The sequence below is a fragment of the Echinops telfairi genome, unplaced genomic scaffold (genome assembly GCF_000313985.2).
Source record: "Echinops telfairi isolate 266 unplaced genomic scaffold, ASM31398v2 ScPeMD7_7458;HRSCAF=8496, whole genome shotgun sequence".
Lineage (NCBI taxonomy): Eukaryota > Metazoa > Chordata > Mammalia > Afrosoricida > Tenrecidae > Echinops > Echinops telfairi.
The window spans coordinates 26,366,392-26,384,647 of NW_022111358.1; the positions used below are offsets into that span (position 1 = coordinate 26,366,392).

The window sequence follows — 18,256 nt, forward strand, 5'->3', positions numbered from 1 at the left end:
GCCGCCCCCTCCGCAGCCCCAGCCGCCGGCTGCCGCCCCGCAGGCCGGGGAGGACCCCACGGAGACGAGCGACGCACTGCTGGTCTTGGAGGGTTTGGAATCCGAGGCAGAGAGCCTGGAGACGAACAGCTGCTCGGAAGAGGAGCTCAGCAGCCCGGGCCGCGGAGGCGGAGGGGGCGGCCGGCTTCTGCTGCAGCCCCCAGGCCCCGAGTTACCTCCGGCCCCCTTCCCGCTGCAGGACTTGGTCCCCCCCGGACGCTTGAGTCGAGGGGAGCCGCAGCAGCACCCGCCTCCGCCCCCGCCGCCCCCTGGGCCCCTCCGGCCGCTCGCAGGCCCCTCGCGCAAGGGCTCCCTCAAAATCCGCCTCAGTCGCCTCTTTCGCACGAAGAGCTGCAACGGCGGCTCCAGCGGTGGGCATGGGACCGGCAAGAGGCCTTCTGGAGAGCTGGCCGCTTCCGCTGCCAGCCTGACCGACATGGGTGGCTCTGCGGGCCGGGCGCTGGACGCGGGGAGGTGAGACCGCTTCGGGGACTGGCAGACAACTTCCTTTTCTTGTTTCCCCCCCACTCCCCTTTTTTCTTTTTCTCCTTTTGCCAACACACCGCAGATTCTTAAGATTGGATCCTCTGGAGGAGGCAGAGGCTTGGGGCGAAAGGTGGTTGACCACTCCATAAAGGTCCAAGCTGGGGAGCTGCTGGGAAATTGTAGGAACAGCTCCCACTCCCAAGGAGTTCACACTCCAGGGGTGGGGTGGGGGGGTTTCTCAGCCGGCTAGCCCCCAGCCAGTTTTCTTTCTTTTTTGGTTTTCCAAGTTGCATGTTTTATCATGACCCCTTGTCTGGAAACATTTGAGCGTTGGCACACAAGGCTGGCACTTGTGCTTGTTTTGTCTGTGGGCCAGCACCTCCATCCCCTCCTCACTCAGGAGCCCCTGCTGATGGGATGAATTCGGGATTTGAAGGCGAGAGCATCCCGTTGGGTACCTCTCCCTGGTGGGTGTGAATGCTTTCTTGGCTGTTCCCCTTGGCCATGCTTGCTACCACAAGCCTGTGTGCTGACCAGTGTCTCTGAGAAGAGAGGGTAGGGGTGAGCTCAAGCCCCTATCAGTATTTGGAGGATGTGTTAGTTATAGAAGGTAGTACAATGTTAGGTCTAGGGCAAATTGATGAAAATTCCAGGTGTGGACATTGCCTGTCCGGCTTTGCTGAAGGGTGGGCTCCCCTAAGACCTCCAGCGGTGACTCTCTAGTGTTGGTGTAGAGAGCTGTCAACTTCTCTGTTGATGAGACTTCCCTTTTAACTGCCATTGTGCTTTGTGTTTCTGGAGAGGTTCTGAGAAAGATATGAATTGGATTGAGTGGCGCTTATGTGACAGATTCCCCCCAATGTAGTGTCAGCCAGTGCTGAATCAGAGGTAGACAGAATACACTGATACTCTGACCATGCCCTGGGAATGGTCTCTCTTGGAGAGCTGTTTTGCAAAGATCAGTATGTCTAGAGGCTACTCATTCCAGTGTTTATAAAAGCTCCTCACTTGCTCCTCCCCAGAAGTATGCCCTGGCCTGGAACCCTCACCCCCCACCCCTGAGTGTCTCTCTACAGGGGAGCTTGAGGCAAGTGTGGGCATGATGCGCCTCTGCTGCTGCTTCCCCATAGCCGTTGCTCTGGGCTCATCTCGGGTATCAGGCCAAGCTCAGGCTCCCTGAAGACGTCCGTAGGTGGATGCCTGTCGCCTGCTCAGAAGCCGGTGTTTTCTGCATTTGCCCTCCACGAATCCCTGCTGGCAGCCTCTGTCATGCAGTGTGTGGTAGCTACAACAGTTTTTTGGGTGGTAGGCTCCAGAGTTCCATGCTCCAAGACTCACCAGTAGCTATGAGAGTCCCGTGGCCCCCCAACTGCCCCCCCCCATCCTGGAGGGCGGTCGGAGGTGGGGTGGCGCGAGAAGGGATGGGATGGAAGCTGTGGGCAATGACACAGGGTAGATATTCGTTTCTTTGGGAGTTTGTCTTGCCTTTGTTCCTTATGACCAGGACTTGGTCTCAGGATTCTCAAGACGCCAGATCTGACATGTGGCGTGAAATTAGCTGCTACGTCTAATAGATTAGGAAGAGGCATATGACATTATATGGTTTTTTTGCCTTTGGAAGCAGAATTTAATGGTCATTGGCTGCTCTGTTACCAACCTTCACACTAAGCACAATACAGATTTCTGCTGCCGAGCAAATTGGGCTGTAGCTCTGCAAAGAAGCTTAGTTCAGGGCACTGGAGAATTACATTTTGTGGTCCAGGGACTTTCTCTGATGAATTGGAGAAGAGTGGGGGCGGAGGGGAGGTGGTTCTGTGAAGGGACATTTGGCTGACTGCTGCTGGCAATCAGCTTCTGTGGATAGCACCCGTGAATGTCTGTACTCCATTCAGAACCCCACCATCCATTGTGGGGTGGAGGCCAAAGAGGTTTTCCTCCTGTGTCCCCTTCTTTCCATCTGTAAAATGGGATTGGGCCTGGGGTCTTGTTCTTGCCCTCATGGGAATTAAGGGCAGACAAGAGAAATGGAGAGGAGGGTTTTGTGCCTGTTTGGAGAAGTGTTAATGAGATTGAGCTGGGCTTTTTTTTTTTTTTTTTCCGTAATGCTTAGGATTTGGTGGTGCCTGTTAGCGCTTCCACAGCTTACTAGGTGCCAGTCTTCCTGGCAACCTGGTGACTGTGAGAAGCAGGCTGTGTCTGGCCAGGTGGCTGTGGTGTCTGGGGATCTACACCTTGCCTGAGTCAGGTTGCCCCGGTTGGAGGCAGGATGAATTTGGCGTGTTGTAGTATGTTCTCCAGGTTTGATGGTAGGCTGGGACCCCAGAGCAGTGAGAAATGGCAGTCTTAGGCTTTCCTCTTGGGTTGATTGGAGTTAATTATGGGTCTACTGCCTTTGTGGGAGAACTTGGACCTTTTACGGTAACCTCTGGGCCTTGTTCTCCTTGCCCTTCTTGCCATCCTCCTGGCCCGCAACTCTAGTCATCAAGAAACTGCTTCCTACCACATCTTAAAGTTGGCAGCCCAACACACCTCCTCTGCGCCACCAGGGTGTGAGGTCCTACCACATCTTATAAGATAGAACAGCTCTCCTAGTTTAACACTAAGCAAAACTGTAGTTTCTTTCTGATGCTGGGGAGGCTGCCTGGATAAGACTTCCTCTTAAATGCAATGCGACTTCTCTTAGAGAATTTTTCTAGGGAAGGAAGCCATGGAGCCAGCAGCTAATCAGGTTTCAGTTCCCAGGAACTGCCCTCCCCACTCCTCCACAGCCTACACAGACACACACACACACCCCACCACCACCACCCTCCCACCCATGCCCCTGTGCAGAGAGCTTGCCCTCCCATCCATGGACCTTGGTGGGATAGAATGTTCTACTCTGGAAAACCACTGGGGGTCTTTGCTCTGCTTCATATATGTTGAGGTGATTGCCTTCCTTTGAATTGGGTGAGAAATGGCTAGTGACCTGACCTACCTTTTGCAATCATCACACACTACACCCTTGGTTAGAACAGGTACTTCATGTGTTTTTCAAGATCTTGCTTATTGAGTTCACAGTTGAGGCTCTGGCTGGCTGCCTTCCAAGTGGTGAGGTTGGAGAAATGGAGATGAAGCCTGTAGTGGTTTCCTATCTGTCTATTTGGAGAAGAGAGTCAATTCTGGAAAGAGCGTCAGGCTGTCTTGGCATCAGCATGGGGCCCTGCTGTCGTGGGCAGCCCTGGCAGACATGAGAAACCCTCTTTCTGGTTTCCTTGGTTTCTAGATCGAAGGGGGTCTTCTTGAGCCATCCTGAAAGCAGAGTGGCTGTATGGCATGGCAAGGAGCGTCTGACTTGTGCTTGGCAGTGCTCTTTTTGAATGAGGCCCCTGTCTTTTGGCAATAGCTCTCTGTCCCTTTTGAGTCTTATGTCTCTCACACTTTAAAATTCTCCTCACTAGCATCATTCCTGGTAGGAATGATGTGCCTCTTGTGCCAAGATAGGGCTTTCTACTCCTGGCAAGAGCTGCGGTCTCAGAAACCCACAGGGGCAGGCCTTCTGTGGTCGCTGTGAGTCGGCGTGGACTCGATGGTAGTGAGTGAGTGAGTGAGAACGTCAGTCCTCCTTGCTTTTCCCTGGAAGTTCCCTCCATGGTTCTTTCGTTGGTTTAGGATGGAGTTTTGGATCTGACCTTGCTGCACAGATGTCTGTGTATTGGAACTAAAAATGAACACATGGTTTTTGTGCCTGTAGCACATGAACAGACACTAGCGTATGAGTCTTGGAAATGGCACAGGCTGGTGGACTTGGCACTCTGCTTTAGCAGGGGCAGAGGTACATTGGGGCCACCCATCTTGGCACCTGGACATCCTGGTTTGGAAGTTCTTTGAGGAAAGGAAGCATTCAAGCCCCCTGGCCACAGTAGAGGTGAATGATAGACAATGAAGGGAGGGCCTCTCTGTTCCATTGACTGTGTTTCAGGTTTTCAAGGAATTTGAAAACTGGCCAGTGAGTCTATCTGTGTACTGTCGTCTGTCTAATGCCGTAGACTTAGTGATCTGCAGGGTGAAACGGGCCTCTGCCCATCCATTTGGGCTCTCTTACCTACAGCTCAGACAGTGCCCAGCTGCCACAAAGGACTGCCAACCTCAGGTGCCAAACTCTTCTGCCCTGCCCTGCCCCCTGAAGCATAACCCACCAAGGCTAACCTCAAGTGTCTTTTTCTGCCAAGACACTAGTGACCCACTGGCAGAGTTACACTGGCAGAACTTTGGTGCCTTAAGGCCGCTTGTCACATGATGTGGGAAGGAGGAGCTGGGGCGTGTCATAAAGGAGCGAAGGTTAAAGATGCACAGACCTTGACAGCGCAAGCAGTGGCGCTTGCGTTAGTCCTGTTGCTCTCCACAAAGGGAGCCTGCGGGTTAGGGCTTCGGTCGGGCTGCGTCACTTGAAAGCACGCACACCCCAGAGGAGGTGCATTAGGGGAATGGTGGTGGGTGGCAGACGTTGGGTTGATTCCGACACATGGCAAGCCTGTGTGTGCAGAGGAGAGCTGGGCCCCAGGGTTTCCAAGGCTGCCTTCTTTGTGGGGCAGCTCCCGGGCCTGTCTTCCGAGGGACTTGTGATTGTGTATGGGCACGATGCCAGCCTTTTCTGTCAGCGAATGAGCGGTTCACTGGCTGCAGCACCAGGGGTCCTGTGCTCTGTGTGTGCAGAGGCACCGTCTTGGCAAGGAAAACGTTGTCAGCACCTCAGACGCACCTGGGTGCTGCTTTTTGATGAGATCCCCTCTCTCCCTCCGTCCAGGTTACCACCATCCTCAATTTTATGTAAGTCACTCCCTTGCTCTTTTTTTTTAAAAAAAAAATTATTTTTATAACTGTCTAGATTGGTCTTTTCATGGATGACTGCTATTAGAATGCTCGCAGGACCCTTTAGACAGAAATGGGTTGGCTCTTTGGCTAGGCAGTATCTCCCTGAAGAGAGGGAAGTGCACACATTATTACTAGAGCCCCTAGACCCCTTCAAGCTGCCAGCTGGGAGCCAGTCCCCCTTGCTTGCCAGGAGAAGCCATCCCGAGGTTCGCATATGACGCTGCCTGGGTTTAGATTCAGATGGGTTTCTTTTTCTAGATCCTCAAAACCAGCCTTTTCTTCATCAGAGTGCCGGGGGTGGGGGAGAAGAGCCTAAGTGAGGAGGCCTCCGCAAGATGTGTGCAGTGGGCCCTGCCGCTCTTCAGCGCTTGGCTGAGGAGCCTTGTCCGTCCCCAGCATGGGCAGATGGCAGAGGAAGGCAGCTTCCTTTGAAAAGAGGCAACCGGCCAAATGGCTGAGGCGTGAACCGTTTGAAAGGCCAGTGCTGTAGATTCCTGCTGGCTTGAGTTTAATGTTGTACCACAAGTCCACACAAGAAAATCGGCTGGGGAGCTCTTCAGTCACCTTGAAGTTCATGTCCACTGGAATGAACTTTCCATGCCAGCCCCACAGAGTGTTGGAACTAAACTGCAAGCTGTTGAGAGTAACTCTTCTAAACAAGAGGCTGGTATCTGGTTTTGATGCCTCCTGCTGGGTTTGCTGGGTGAGGGTGGGGATGCCTCCTCCTTGCACAGCAGCCCCGTTAGTGGACTCGGCTCTCCCGGTGGGGCAGGTTGCAGATGGCGCTGGAGAATAGGTCTGAACAAGGAACCAGTCAGTGGTCCTGCTGGTCCTCAGGAAGGTCCTTCCTTGCTTGGTGTTACCTTTGACGTGAATTCTGAGCAGTTCAGGCATCTGTATTAATAGGTAACTGCGTAAGCATCTTCCAACATCTCTTACTTAAATCTGACTTCCTTGCCCTTGTCCCCTTCCCCCAGCCCCAAGAGTAGAGTTGATCGTCCAGCAGCTCAATTTCAACTCCGAGTAGGGTTCGAGACCATGAATCCTTGCGCTGAGCAACCCTGTGCTTTCAGACAGTGCCCCCAGAACGCCGTACAGAGTGGGTTTTATGTAGTCTTTGGGATGAGGGTATTTTCAGAAGGTGAGCCTACTACGATGGAGCTTCACAAGTTCACAGGAAATTTGTTATTTTTAAGCCCATGTTTCTATGTACATTTAGAAGCCCCTTTCACAGTAGTACTCTTCAGAGTACTCTCCACTAAACTCGGGTGGGATTTTAAACTTTTAAGTTTGATTCACTAACACATCATTATATATAGGCCCCTCCCCCCATGCCTATTTTTGTATGTATCCAGTTCTGTTAATTTTGACCAGCGTAGGTAGTCATCATAACCTGCATGAAAATTGAGATACAGCAGGTATCTCTCGCTGCAGCAATCTAATCTGTCTCCTCTGCTGTCAGTTCCTTCCCAGGGTGAGTTTGTGCGCTGGCCAGAAAGTCTGACAGAAGCATAGGGCTGTCTTTTTGTTTCTGACTGAAAAACCAATTGAAATGGGTACAAGGTGAAGTTCACCTTTAATGTAACTTTTCTCAGGTGATTTGGATTTTCATGCTGGCTCCCTGGCATTGCACCAGGAGGTCTGGAGGAGAGCTCAACAAGGGGTCTTCTTTGACTGCTCAGCAGAGACCAGAATTTCTTAGCTGATAGATTGGACCCATGACTGGGGACGCTTGTGCAGAAAGCAGACGCTTGTGCAGAAAGCAGATGTCTTCCTGGTTGAAGGTTGTTCCAGGATCGCCCCTGGCGCTTTGGGACCTCCTCCTCCAGGGGTAGACCCAGAGAGAACACTAGCTACTGCTCTGAGCTGGAACCAGGCCAGGGCAAGAGCCTTTTTTCTTAGCGCCCAGATGAAAATCAACTCTGCTTCCCATTTCCTCCTCCGGAAATGGACTTGCTAATTACCACTCTAGGTGTTTTACTCTTATAATGTGCAGGGCAGGGAGAGAGCCAGAGGGATTTCTCCAGCTTTGTTGGCTGGTGAATTCTGTAGCCAAATCTATTTAAGGAATTGCCGTAATTATTTCATTCTCCCTCTTAAAATTTTAGGCTGTATTACAAGAGTGTTGCCGACAATGACTAGGGCGTTCTTTGTTTTTCAGCGCATCTGGAATTGAGTGTTGGAGTGATTCAGATTCATACATGTTCACTCGCCCACCCCCCCCTTTTTTCCCCCCTGTGTGTTTTCTCACCCCCTAGGAAACCCAGGTTGACAAGAACTCAAAGTGCCTTTTCTCCGGTCTCCTTCAGCCCCCTGTTCACAGGTATGTGGGATATATTTTTCACAGGTATGTGGGATATATTTTTCTTTGACATCTGAAAGCAGAGTGCTCTGAGAGCTGTCAGGAAGCCCATGTACAGATGTATTGCAGAGGGAGCATCCGGCCGGTCCGCAGTTCTGTGTCACTGGGCTTGGTTATTTTGATGGTGTGAAAGATGGTCTTGAGGTGGAGGATGCTTGATAATCTGAGTTCAAGGCTGCTTGCTGGCCATTAGCTGCAGTGCTTAGTTCAGGGCCATCACGTAATGATTAAAAGTAAGAATTACACATTTATAAAGATCCCACTGCATAAAAGACTCCTGAAGTCATGCAGCTCCTGTCCCTGCTTCCAAAGGAGTTGATGGATTACCTAATAAACATGATCCCTACTTACGGGGTCTATTTTTAAAGACTTTGGGTACAGGAGATTACATGAGCTCTTCTCATTTTAGGGGCTAGCAGCTCTTGCAGCTGTTGGAGTTCTTCGTTGTATCTAATTTAAGTCTCTCCTCTTGCAGCAGGGAACACAGTTGCTAATGTAGGAGGGGGGGGGGCTGTTTCTTGTTTTATGGGGGACTTTATCAGTCAGATATGAAGTGCCTTCTTGAATAACAGAAAAGGATTTTACCACACTGCCTCCAGTCTCAGAGCTCAGTACCCCTTCTGAGGATGGCTGAGAAGGCTTTTGTTGTGTGTGTCTATTTCCTAGTCCAGACCCTTCAGAGAGGGTGCCCTCAAGAGGATGGTGACGATGATGATTTGGGAGCGGCCATTTCAGGAAGGTGCTCAGTAGGCAGTGGGGCTCCCATTCCTGGAAGACTGTAGTGGAGAAGGGAGGTCTCTGTTCCTAACCTCAAGCCCAGAATTAAAGCCTCTCATCCTGTGGCAGCATGTTTTCTAGTTAATCATTGAAAGGGAGGAACACCCACATTTGTAGGCTCAGGTTTAGTGTTCTTGCTTCAGACCGTTTTAGCTCCCTTGAATTGCAGACTTTATATAAGCACCTTAGCTACATTCTAGACCTCTCTGATCCTGAGCAGGGCACAGGGGCACCTTCACCACCTGGCTCTGGGGAGCTAGGCTGGCAGTGATGAAACAGCTGCCTAGCACTTCCACTGATGACATTGAGAGAACGTCTGTTCTGATTTTACTGTTTAAGACCTTTGTAAAAAGAACATCAAAACATAAACCTGTGTCTTTAGACTTGAAAGCCCAGCATTGGTCACCTTTTTTTTTTTTTTTCAAACCGAGGAACATTAAGATATTAGGTAAGGTCTAATTTGGCCTCCTGAGTAAGAAAAGGGTTTTGGAAATCACACCCTAAGCAGCACCACATTGCAGAATTCCTGAGTTCTGACCTGTGGACCAGTCCATTCCAAATAGTCCAATTCCTGGCTGTGAACCTAAATGTTAATAAGATATCCTTTATTTTCTGGCAGCTGGGATTGGGCAGTAAGGTGAACAGAACCACCTGGCCTGCTGGGAAGAAAGGGAAATCATGTGGCGCGCTTACCAAGTTCCTAATGAGAAGCTTCCTCTGCACCTGCCTGATGGCGTCTGAGGGTGGAAGCCCTTGAGTTTAAATCTCATGTTTTGTCCTAGAGCATCCCTGACCCTCACCACAGGACCAGGGAATGGTGGATTTAGAATGAGTCCTCTGCTGTTCAGGCTGATGCCCACCTGGAGAGCGCCAGGTTTCGAGTTTATGGAGAGCCGTGTTGCCTTCCTCCGGGGCCCGCAGCAAGGGGCCTCTCTAACAGCTGCTCTGTGAACCCCCAGGTGAAACAGTGTCACTTGTGGACGTGGACATCTCTCAACGGGGCCTGACCTCTCCACATCCTCCAACTCCCCCTCCTCCTCCGAGAAGAAGCCTCAGCCTCCTAGGTATTGTCCCTCCTCTCTGCCCACCTGTCCTCGTTGCGGGGTGGGTGGTGGGTGGGTAGGGACTTGCTGCTCTTGGCTAGGAGCCATTCAGGCGTCTGTTTTTTCTGATAATGACCTAGTTACTTCCTGTCCCCTCTCAGCACCCTTCATCTCCCTGAGTATTTAAATGAGTCTCTTACCTGCATGCTTTAATCGTACCAACTGTATATTAGTTCGTTAGTTATTGATCTTGCCATGAATGTATCGCTACTAGGCTACTTTAGGAATATCTTCACACTTCTGCTTTCCAAGAAAAGCGGATCAAAATGATTGTTGCCCCGTGTGGAACCAGACATGCTGAAGATCAGGCCATCTCGCCCCAGAGGGCAGCCTGATAACCTCCTCCCTGTCCTGCCATGCCTTCACTCCTCTCCTTCCGTGCTCCTCTTTCTGAACCTCTTGCTTTTGTTCTCTCTTCTAGATGATATCAGTGGGACGCTGCCTACATCTGTCCTTGTGGCTCCGATGGGGTCTTCCCTGCAGTCCTTCCCCCTACCTCCGCCTCCTCCACCCCATGCCCCAGGTTAGCTTAGCTGAGAGGCAAGACTTGCAAGAGTTGGGATTGCAAAGTGATAAATCTTTGAAGGATGGGAGGAATGGATCGTTGGAAATCTTGGCCCAATGAGAAAGCCAGAACTCCTTGGAAAAGAGGCTGAGAACTGGTTTTTCTCACTCTTTATGGTGGTGAATCTGATTTTTGTTAGAAAGAGATAAAGTCTTGTTGGTTTCCCCTTGTCTCTGCTGCTGAGACTGTTTTGCACACCTTGAGTAGATCTCACTTAAGAAGTTACCATGTTTTCAGTGCGAGGAGGCCTAACGTAGCTGATTTTCCAAGTTCTGTGATTTTCTGAGCTTTTCACATTGACTCTGCAGCCTTGTAAATAAGTACCAAACGTTTAGTAGCCCACACCTGCTTTGCCAGCCTCCAGTACTCAAGGAATAAAGTGAATGAAAGCCGCATACTTTTCTACTTGCCTGGCAAAATCCTTACTCTTCCTGGGCAAGTAAGCCAGCCACTATTTCCAAGGCTGCTTTCCCGGCACTTCACCTCGAGGTGGGAGAAGTTGGAATCGCTCTAGGCTGGTGAAGCCCCTGAAGTAGTCACCTTAGTCAGGTTAGTGAGCAGCTCCCTCTCCTGAGGGTAAGTGCCCCGCCCATCCTTCACAGCTTCCACGAGCCCACAAGCTTTGTGTTCTGGCCCATCAGCTCTTTCCTACTGCTTTGGCTCTCACCCTTTCCAGCTTAGCTTCTAATGCCTCGCCCCTCTTCAGTTAGCATCTCTGTTTGCGGGAAGGGTCTGCCTGGGGTTGGGAGCAACAAAGAGAAGCAAGTGACCCCCCTCCCCACTCTCCTACCCTGCAGATGCGTTTCCCCGGATTGCCCCCATCAGAGCAGCGGAGTCCCTGCATAGCCAGCCCCCCCAGCACTTCCAATGTCCTCTCTATCGGCCTGACTCGAGCAGCTTTGCGGCCAGCCTCCGAGAGTTAGAGAAGGTAGGTGGTGCCCAAGGTCTGGCAGGTCCCATACTACCCGCTACCCTCTCCCCAACTCAGACACATCCCCCCCCTCCAATCCTATTTTTCTTTTTATAGGAAGAGTAGTTCTCTTGTCTCTGCATTTGTCAAAACAACAGCCATACGCTGTTATTATTAATCCCATAGAAAATGTAGTGACGTTGGATTTAGAAAGCAAGATATAGACATGAAGAGGAAAGTACATGGTTCAGCTGATCTTGAAAGATGAACTGACCTCATCTTGGTGTAATGGAATTGCAGAATTCTTCTGTTACTTTGAGGGCCAAAGACAGAGTGACTAGTGAGCATGCTAACGGTTAAACTGCTTTGCTCTCAGCTGCTTTTATCTCGTGAACTGTTTTGGAGAATGGGGGCGGGGTGTGTGTGTTCTTCTTTGGTACGTAGAGTGTGCTAGAAAATAAGCCATTTCTCTGTTCTGTTAACTGTGTGACCACCTCTTGTCTCTGACAGTGTGGTTGGTATTGGGGGCCAATGAATTGGGAAGATGCAGAGATGAAGTTGAAAGGGAAGCCAGATGGTTCTTTCCTGGTACGAGATAGCTCTGATCCTCGTTATATCCTGAGCCTCAGTTTCCGGTCACAGGGTATCACCCACCACACTAGAATGGAGCACTACCGAGGTAAGAGGAGCTGGGAAGCCCTTCTCCACCCCCACTCCCAACCCAACCCAACCCAACGCTGCTGGTGGATTCCCTTTAGGGCTGAGGAGAACTGCCCCATAGGATTTCCCATCAATCTTTACAGAAAGATTGCTTCCTCTACTTCCCACGAACTCACGGGGGTTGGGTTCATTCACTGACCTCTTGGTTCCCAGCTGAGTGCTCTAGCCGGGCTTTGGGCTTCGCACTGCACCCCCAGGGCTGTGAAAAGCCTGAGGAGGAATGTTGAGGTTGCTGAGCAGCAGGCCCACAGTTTTCTGTGGGATAGCCTGAGAGTTGAGACATTTTCACATGTTAGAAAGGGGTAGCACATAGTTTGTAACATAGTTTGTAAGTCAGTGACTCTCCACCATTTATCCAGTAGTCAAAACCCATTGATACTTTCTGCAGGGAATGTGAATTGCCATGCTGAAGGGGATCAAAAAGACTGCAAGTGTCTCACAAGGGGTCAGTTTAGATTTTGTTGCCAAGTATTGAAAAAAGAGAAAGGTTTCCGGAAGTGTAAGGAATTATGAGTCTATATGAGCAGAGGCCTAGCTGGCCAAGTACAGGCAAAGTGTGCTTTCCCGTCCTCAGATGCTTGCAGATTGGGCAGGTCCTTGGTGGGCACCCACTTCACCTTTTACCAGGTGTGCTGCACTCTTCCCCATCGTCACAGACGCTTGTGGGTCTAGAATGACCTCAGGGCCTCCTTGAGGGCTTGTAGCAGGTACTTTTTCCCTTTATGTTTTTATATGCGATAATTATATGAATATGTTCTATACACATATATAGAATAGAAAGAAAAAGTACCTTTTAGGAGCCCACTAATTACATTCCCGACCCTGGAAGTGGCTGCTGTTCAGCAGTTAAAGTGTGTTTATCTTTGTAGATGGTTTTTCTTCTTTGATTTATGTGTGTGTGTGTGTGTGTGTGTATGTGTGTTTACACAGGGTCATATGTAATTGGCTCAGTGTCTGGGAGAACTTGCCTTTAAAAGCTTATTTAAACACATCTTACTCTTTTCCCTGACTGCAAAATAACATTATGCATATGCTGTTACTTAACTCTTCTGCTGTCAACAAACATTTAGCTTTCTCTCCTGTGTTTCTCTATTACAAATAACATTACAACAAGTGTCCTTGTTTATGCCCTCAGTGGACCTAGCTGATACCCAGGGGTGGATGTGTTTTGCTTGTGGGAAGGGCATGAATTTGGAGGGGCCAAAGGTGTTATGTTAGGGGCCAAATTTTGTTCCCCCACATGTGTTGTAAACCCTAACCTCTGCCTCTAGTTATAGTCCTATTTGGGAATGTGTTTTCTTGGGTATGTTAACAAGGCAGGATTACTGTAGGGCACTTTGGAGATGTAAAAGAGATTAAACATGCAAGCCAAAGAAGTGAGAATTGAGGTAGAGGCTTGCTAAAAGAAACAAATTCTCTGCCATCCAGGCGATTTTGACTCATATCAACTCCAGAGGACAGAGTAGAACTGCTCCTTTGGGCTTTCGAGGCTGTAAATCTCTTATCGGAGCAGAAAGCCTCATCTTTCTCCCGCAGAACCAGCTGGTGAGTTCGAACTGCTGACTCTGTGGTCAGCGGCCCCATAGATAATCCACTCTGCCAAATCATGTATAGAAAGAGATTAATGGAGTTTTGATTCTGTGACTGAATCTCTTTGTTTGATAGTCATATCAGGTCTATGCCAGACAACATGGTGTTGTTAATTTCCTCCTTTGGTCAACTCTGCATTTATTGGGACTTTGGAAATTTCTGAGATCAGTTGGCTTTATTTAAAGTCTGCTGCCCTGCCTGGTGGAACTTCCTCCTTTATGGTCAGATGATGCTTAGCATTCCAGCCACGTCTAGAAGCTGTCTGACTGAATACAACTCCCTGGATTAACTTTGTTTTGAAAGAGTCTATTTGACCGGGACCAGAAGCGTGTCATAGTCATTGGTAGTAGGGTTGGGTAATTTGTCAAAATACCTGCATATAGTAGAGTTTGCTTTTTTTTAAGGGTAGGAACCTTGGGGGGAGTATCAGGGACTCATCCCTTGCCACCCCACACTTCCAACATATGTCCAGTGTGAAATGAGCTATGGGAGACACTGCATGGCACGGAAGAGCCACTCTCCTGGTCTACTTAACTGTCATCCCTTTTCTCAGTCACATGCTGCTAGATTTCTTTGCATTTAACTCAAGCTGTGAGGCCCAAAGTAGGCATTGAAGTCAACAAAGCTTTCTCCATAGTTTCCTCTGCCTCACCTCTTCCACAGAGAAATAGATGAAGGGAAGAGTCCAGGAGCTAATTAGATAACTCTGGGATGGATCTCCCTGCCTTTTGTCTTGTCCTAAAGTCAAAACTGAAGGACCAAGCATTTTAAGGGGTGAAGTTTTGTTTGTGTGTTTTTTGTTTTTTTTTTCCCAAAGAGGTGAAGTATTTTGGTAAACCTGTTACAATGGCAAGTGACTGGCCAGGGGAAGGAAGAATCACAACTTGACCACTAGATTCCTGGTAGGTGAGATGCCAGGAATGAAAGCTCTTTCCAGTGATGCTCCAACTACTTCTTGTTCAAAGGAGCATTTTTTTGTGGAATAATGGCATGCTTAGTAGCCTGGCGGGGCTTTCAGTTGTCCGTGTGCAGTGACGTGTTTGTCTTCATCTCAGTGATCCTGTGAGAGTAATGGAGAGGCTGCCAGCGCTCTGCGGTTCTCTTGAAGTTACACCCTTTGTAGCGTCTCCTTTGTGGTGTTTTTTTGTTTTTTTTTTAACATTTTATTAGGGGCTCATACAACTGTTATCCCAATCCATACACACATCACTTGTGTAAAGCGCATTTGTACATCATTCTCAAAACATTTTCTCTCCACTTAAACCCCCGACATTAGGTCCTCATTTTTCCCCTCCCTCCCCGCTCCCCCCCTTTGTGGTGTTTCTTTTGGGTCTTGTGCATTAAGGCTTTTTTCTTGTTTTCTTTAGTGTTAAGTCATACGGATTCAGATTCCCTGTTGGCTTTGGGAGCCTAAAGTTTGGGCTAAAATCTTCGTAATGTGTCAGATTTTAGAAGCTAAAGAAGGCAATACAGGCTCAGATTTTGATTGAAAAACTTTTATAGCCTTAGGTGTTTATTTTGAACATTTGGTTGTTGTTTGGGTGAACGTTCACAGAGCAAGTTAGTTTGCCATTCTACAATTTGTAGACTCTTCATTTCATGACACGAATTGCGACCTCAGTGTCAGCGTAGCAGCAGTCTTTCTCCCTCCTCCCCGCTTCTCCTTTCCATTTGCCCACCTTTCCTGCCCCCTCCTGCTTCTTCTGAACTTCGTTCTTGGGTAACTGCTGCCCTTTGGCTTGTGTGGCTGATTGTTCGCAGAAGCACGTTCCTCACAGGTGTGAGTGCTCATGTTTGGGGCCTTCTGGTTGGCTGAAAGGTCATCTCCAAGAGTGAATTTGGAGGGCATCTGAGGGTCTGAATCGTTTGAATAGGAAACATTAGAGTTAAGGATTGGTAGTCATACTTGGTGTGCTTTTTACAACTTTTTCTGACTTGAGTTTATATTTTCCTTGTTTAATAAAAAATGTGTATGGCCTTATTTATATCTTATTAAAGGTGGTACTTTTCTCCTCGTTAATGGGAGATGTTGCTTTGCTTCAGGGGCCTTTGTCTGACTCTGCTGATCCATGAGCCTCCCTCCCCAAAGCAAGAATCATTGTTAAAATGTTCAAACTGGCCTTGCAGACGTTTTGAGACTGGAATTTACGTTTTACTTCTTAATTTCCCAATGCAGGAACCTTCAGCCTATGGTGTCATCCCAAGTTTGAAGACCGTTGTCAGTCGGTGGTAGAGTTCATTAAGAGGGCCATCATGCATTCCAAGAATGGGAAGTTTCTCTATTTCTTGAGATCCAGAGTTCCAGGTAAGGCTGCAGTTGTACTACGGTGCCTTGTATTGGTATGGTCTGAAAATGTCCCCCCGCCTGCCCTTTGACAAAGGAAAGAAACCCCACGTTCCTTTGGAAGCCCCATTTCCTGCCTCTTAGGGGGCCTGGCTCCTGCAGTCGATCCCAGGTGTGTACATCAAGCCTTCCACATACTGACTAGAAGTCTGCATACTGCCCACAGGAGTGAGAACACTGACCCCCCCCACCCCGCCCTAATGCCTAGTATCCGTGTGAGCATTTGACACTCAGAGGTGTCTTTTGGCCCCTAATCCAAGCATCTTGTTCCTTACATGGGAACCAAGAGTGGTGAGTGCCCAGAGGTCAATTCTGCAGGGACATTCCTTCAGTGATGTGGTAATGATTGTACACTTCTTCTTGATATGATTGAACGATTGGATTGTATGATGATAATGTAAATTATGTGTGGAAAAAAGCGTTGGGGAAAAAAATCCCCCAAACAAAAAAAGATTCCTTCAAGAACAAGAAAAGTAAAAGGTATTGGACAAGCAGTGATGAGTGTCAGGGAGGCTGAATTCACTCGCAGCCTGGCAGCTGTGGTGTGATCCCTGTCACACTATAAGTCCACGGTCAAGGAAGGGCTGCGTTCTGTTGTCATCCAGCCAGTGTTGATTACCAAGCCTTCTCTTTATCCGAGTACATGGGGCAGCCTTTCTGCCCACTAAAGTCAAACCGTTTGTGGAAAAAAATGCCATTATCTTGCAATCCCATTTTCCCACAAACGTTTGAAGCCCTCTTATCACTTCCCATCTACTGACGGGAAAGACAGCTCATTTGGGAGGCCCTGCTTTTAGATTAAGGACTGGCAGACTAAAGTGAGGACTGTGTAAGATACAAAAGGCCAGAACTTTAACGTTATGCTTTCCCATTAAATCCAATTATATTTCTTAAACAGGGTGCCAAGAAACCGCTCTAAAAAGTAGAAGTTGCAGGGTTGCCCCAGGCAGAACATCAGTAACAGGATTGAATCAGGTTACAGGAATGTGTTTTTATAATCTTGGTGATTTAAATAAGGCATGACAGGGTGTGAACTGTATTAATTCTCACTTCATTTAGTATTTGCTCAGTGCTGTCAACACAGTTGGGTCTCATGCAATTGACTTGGTTAAAGGGGAAACTTAGAATTCTTCCTGACAGGAATTTCCTCTGCTTAGCAAGTTTGTGAAAGTGTATGTATGTGTACACACACACACACACACACACACACACACACACACACGAGGTAATCTCTATTACTGAATATCAAAAATACGTCATGCCTGTGCCTCAGCGAGCTCAGAGCCTTGAAGAGGAGGCAAAGGCAGGATCGCATGTTAAACTCAAGGCTCAGTGGTGCTGACCACCTCCACCCTCACTGTCATCAAAGCCAATTCTAATGGACAGAGATCCTGTAAGATGCGGTTAACTGCCCAAGGGTGTCAGAGACTATATACCTCCTGGTGGGAGCCTCATGTTTCTTCCCTGGAGCCGTTGGTGATTTTGAACTACTGACCTTGTGGTTAGCAGCCCAACTTTTAACCCACCACGCCACCACGAAAGTTAGCTACCAGATTGGCTTATTAAAAAATAATAGTAATAAGAATACTGTTTTCCCTTTATTAGTAAGGAAACTCAGGCAGAAGGCCAGAAGTTAAATTACTTACTCTAAAGGCCACTTAGCTCATGCAGAAGCCAGGCCCAATGGACTCAGAATCTTGTGTTCTAGTCACCACCTCTCTGTTATGGGGAAATTGTTAGGTGCTATGGAATCAGTTGTGACTCACAGCAACCCATGTACAATGGAAGAGAACATAGGCCTGACCCTGCCCCGTCCTCACAATCTTCCCTCTTTTGAGCCCATTGCTGCAGCCATTGTGTCAATCTATCTCTTCCTCTTTTTTGCTGATTCTGCACCTTACCAACCAAATGATGGCATTCTTTAAGGAAGGGCTGGTCCCTCCTGATAACATGTCTAAAGTACACAAGACAAAGTTTCGGCTTTGAAGTATTTTGGTTGTAAAGAGCATTTTGGCCATACTTTTTCCAAGATAGATTTATTTGTTCTGCTGGCAGGCCATGGTATGTATATTCAATATTCTTCACCAATACCATAATTCACATGGGAAAGAAAGCAGTAATCAATTGAAAATTGCATATGCTGGGATTTGTGAAGACTTCATAAAGATGCATTTGAATTATGGTGTTGGCAAAGAATTTGGATTATACAATAGACGGCTAGAGGAATGAACACATCTGTCTGGAAAGAAGTACAGCCAGAATACACTACCAAGAAGCGAGGAAGGCAACATCTCATCTCACCTATTTTGCACATGTTACCAGCAGGGAGGAACCGGTTCCGGTAGAAGTACATCATGCTTGGTAAAGCAGAAAGTCAGTGAAAAAGAGGAAGACGGCTTGACTGGGTGCTGCCCCAATGGGCCCCAGCGTAGCAATGACTGAGAATGTACACAGGGCTTGCTGTGCGTTGGAACGGACTCGGTAACACCCGGCAGCAGCAGCAGCAGCA

General features: G+C 48.5%; 1 protein-coding gene across 1 annotated transcript in view; it reads left to right on the forward strand.

Moving 5' to 3' along the window:
• Nucleotide 1: 1 nt before the first annotated feature.
• The window catches only part of SOCS7 (suppressor of cytokine signaling 7), a gene marked incomplete at its 5' end in the record, with an annotated part of 39,121 nt that continues 20,866 nt past the window's right edge, over nt 2-18,256 (forward strand). The window contains 7 exons of the mRNA XM_004707429.2: nt 2-513; nt 7,635-7,699; nt 9,475-9,579; nt 10,040-10,141; nt 10,981-11,111; nt 11,604-11,772; nt 15,580-15,708. Coding sequence (XP_004707486.1) covers nt 2-513; nt 7,635-7,699; nt 9,475-9,579; nt 10,040-10,141; nt 10,981-11,111; nt 11,604-11,772; nt 15,580-15,708 — 1,213 coding nt within the window. The remainder of the gene's footprint in view (nt 514-7,634; nt 7,700-9,474; nt 9,580-10,039; nt 10,142-10,980; nt 11,112-11,603; nt 11,773-15,579; nt 15,709-18,256) is intronic.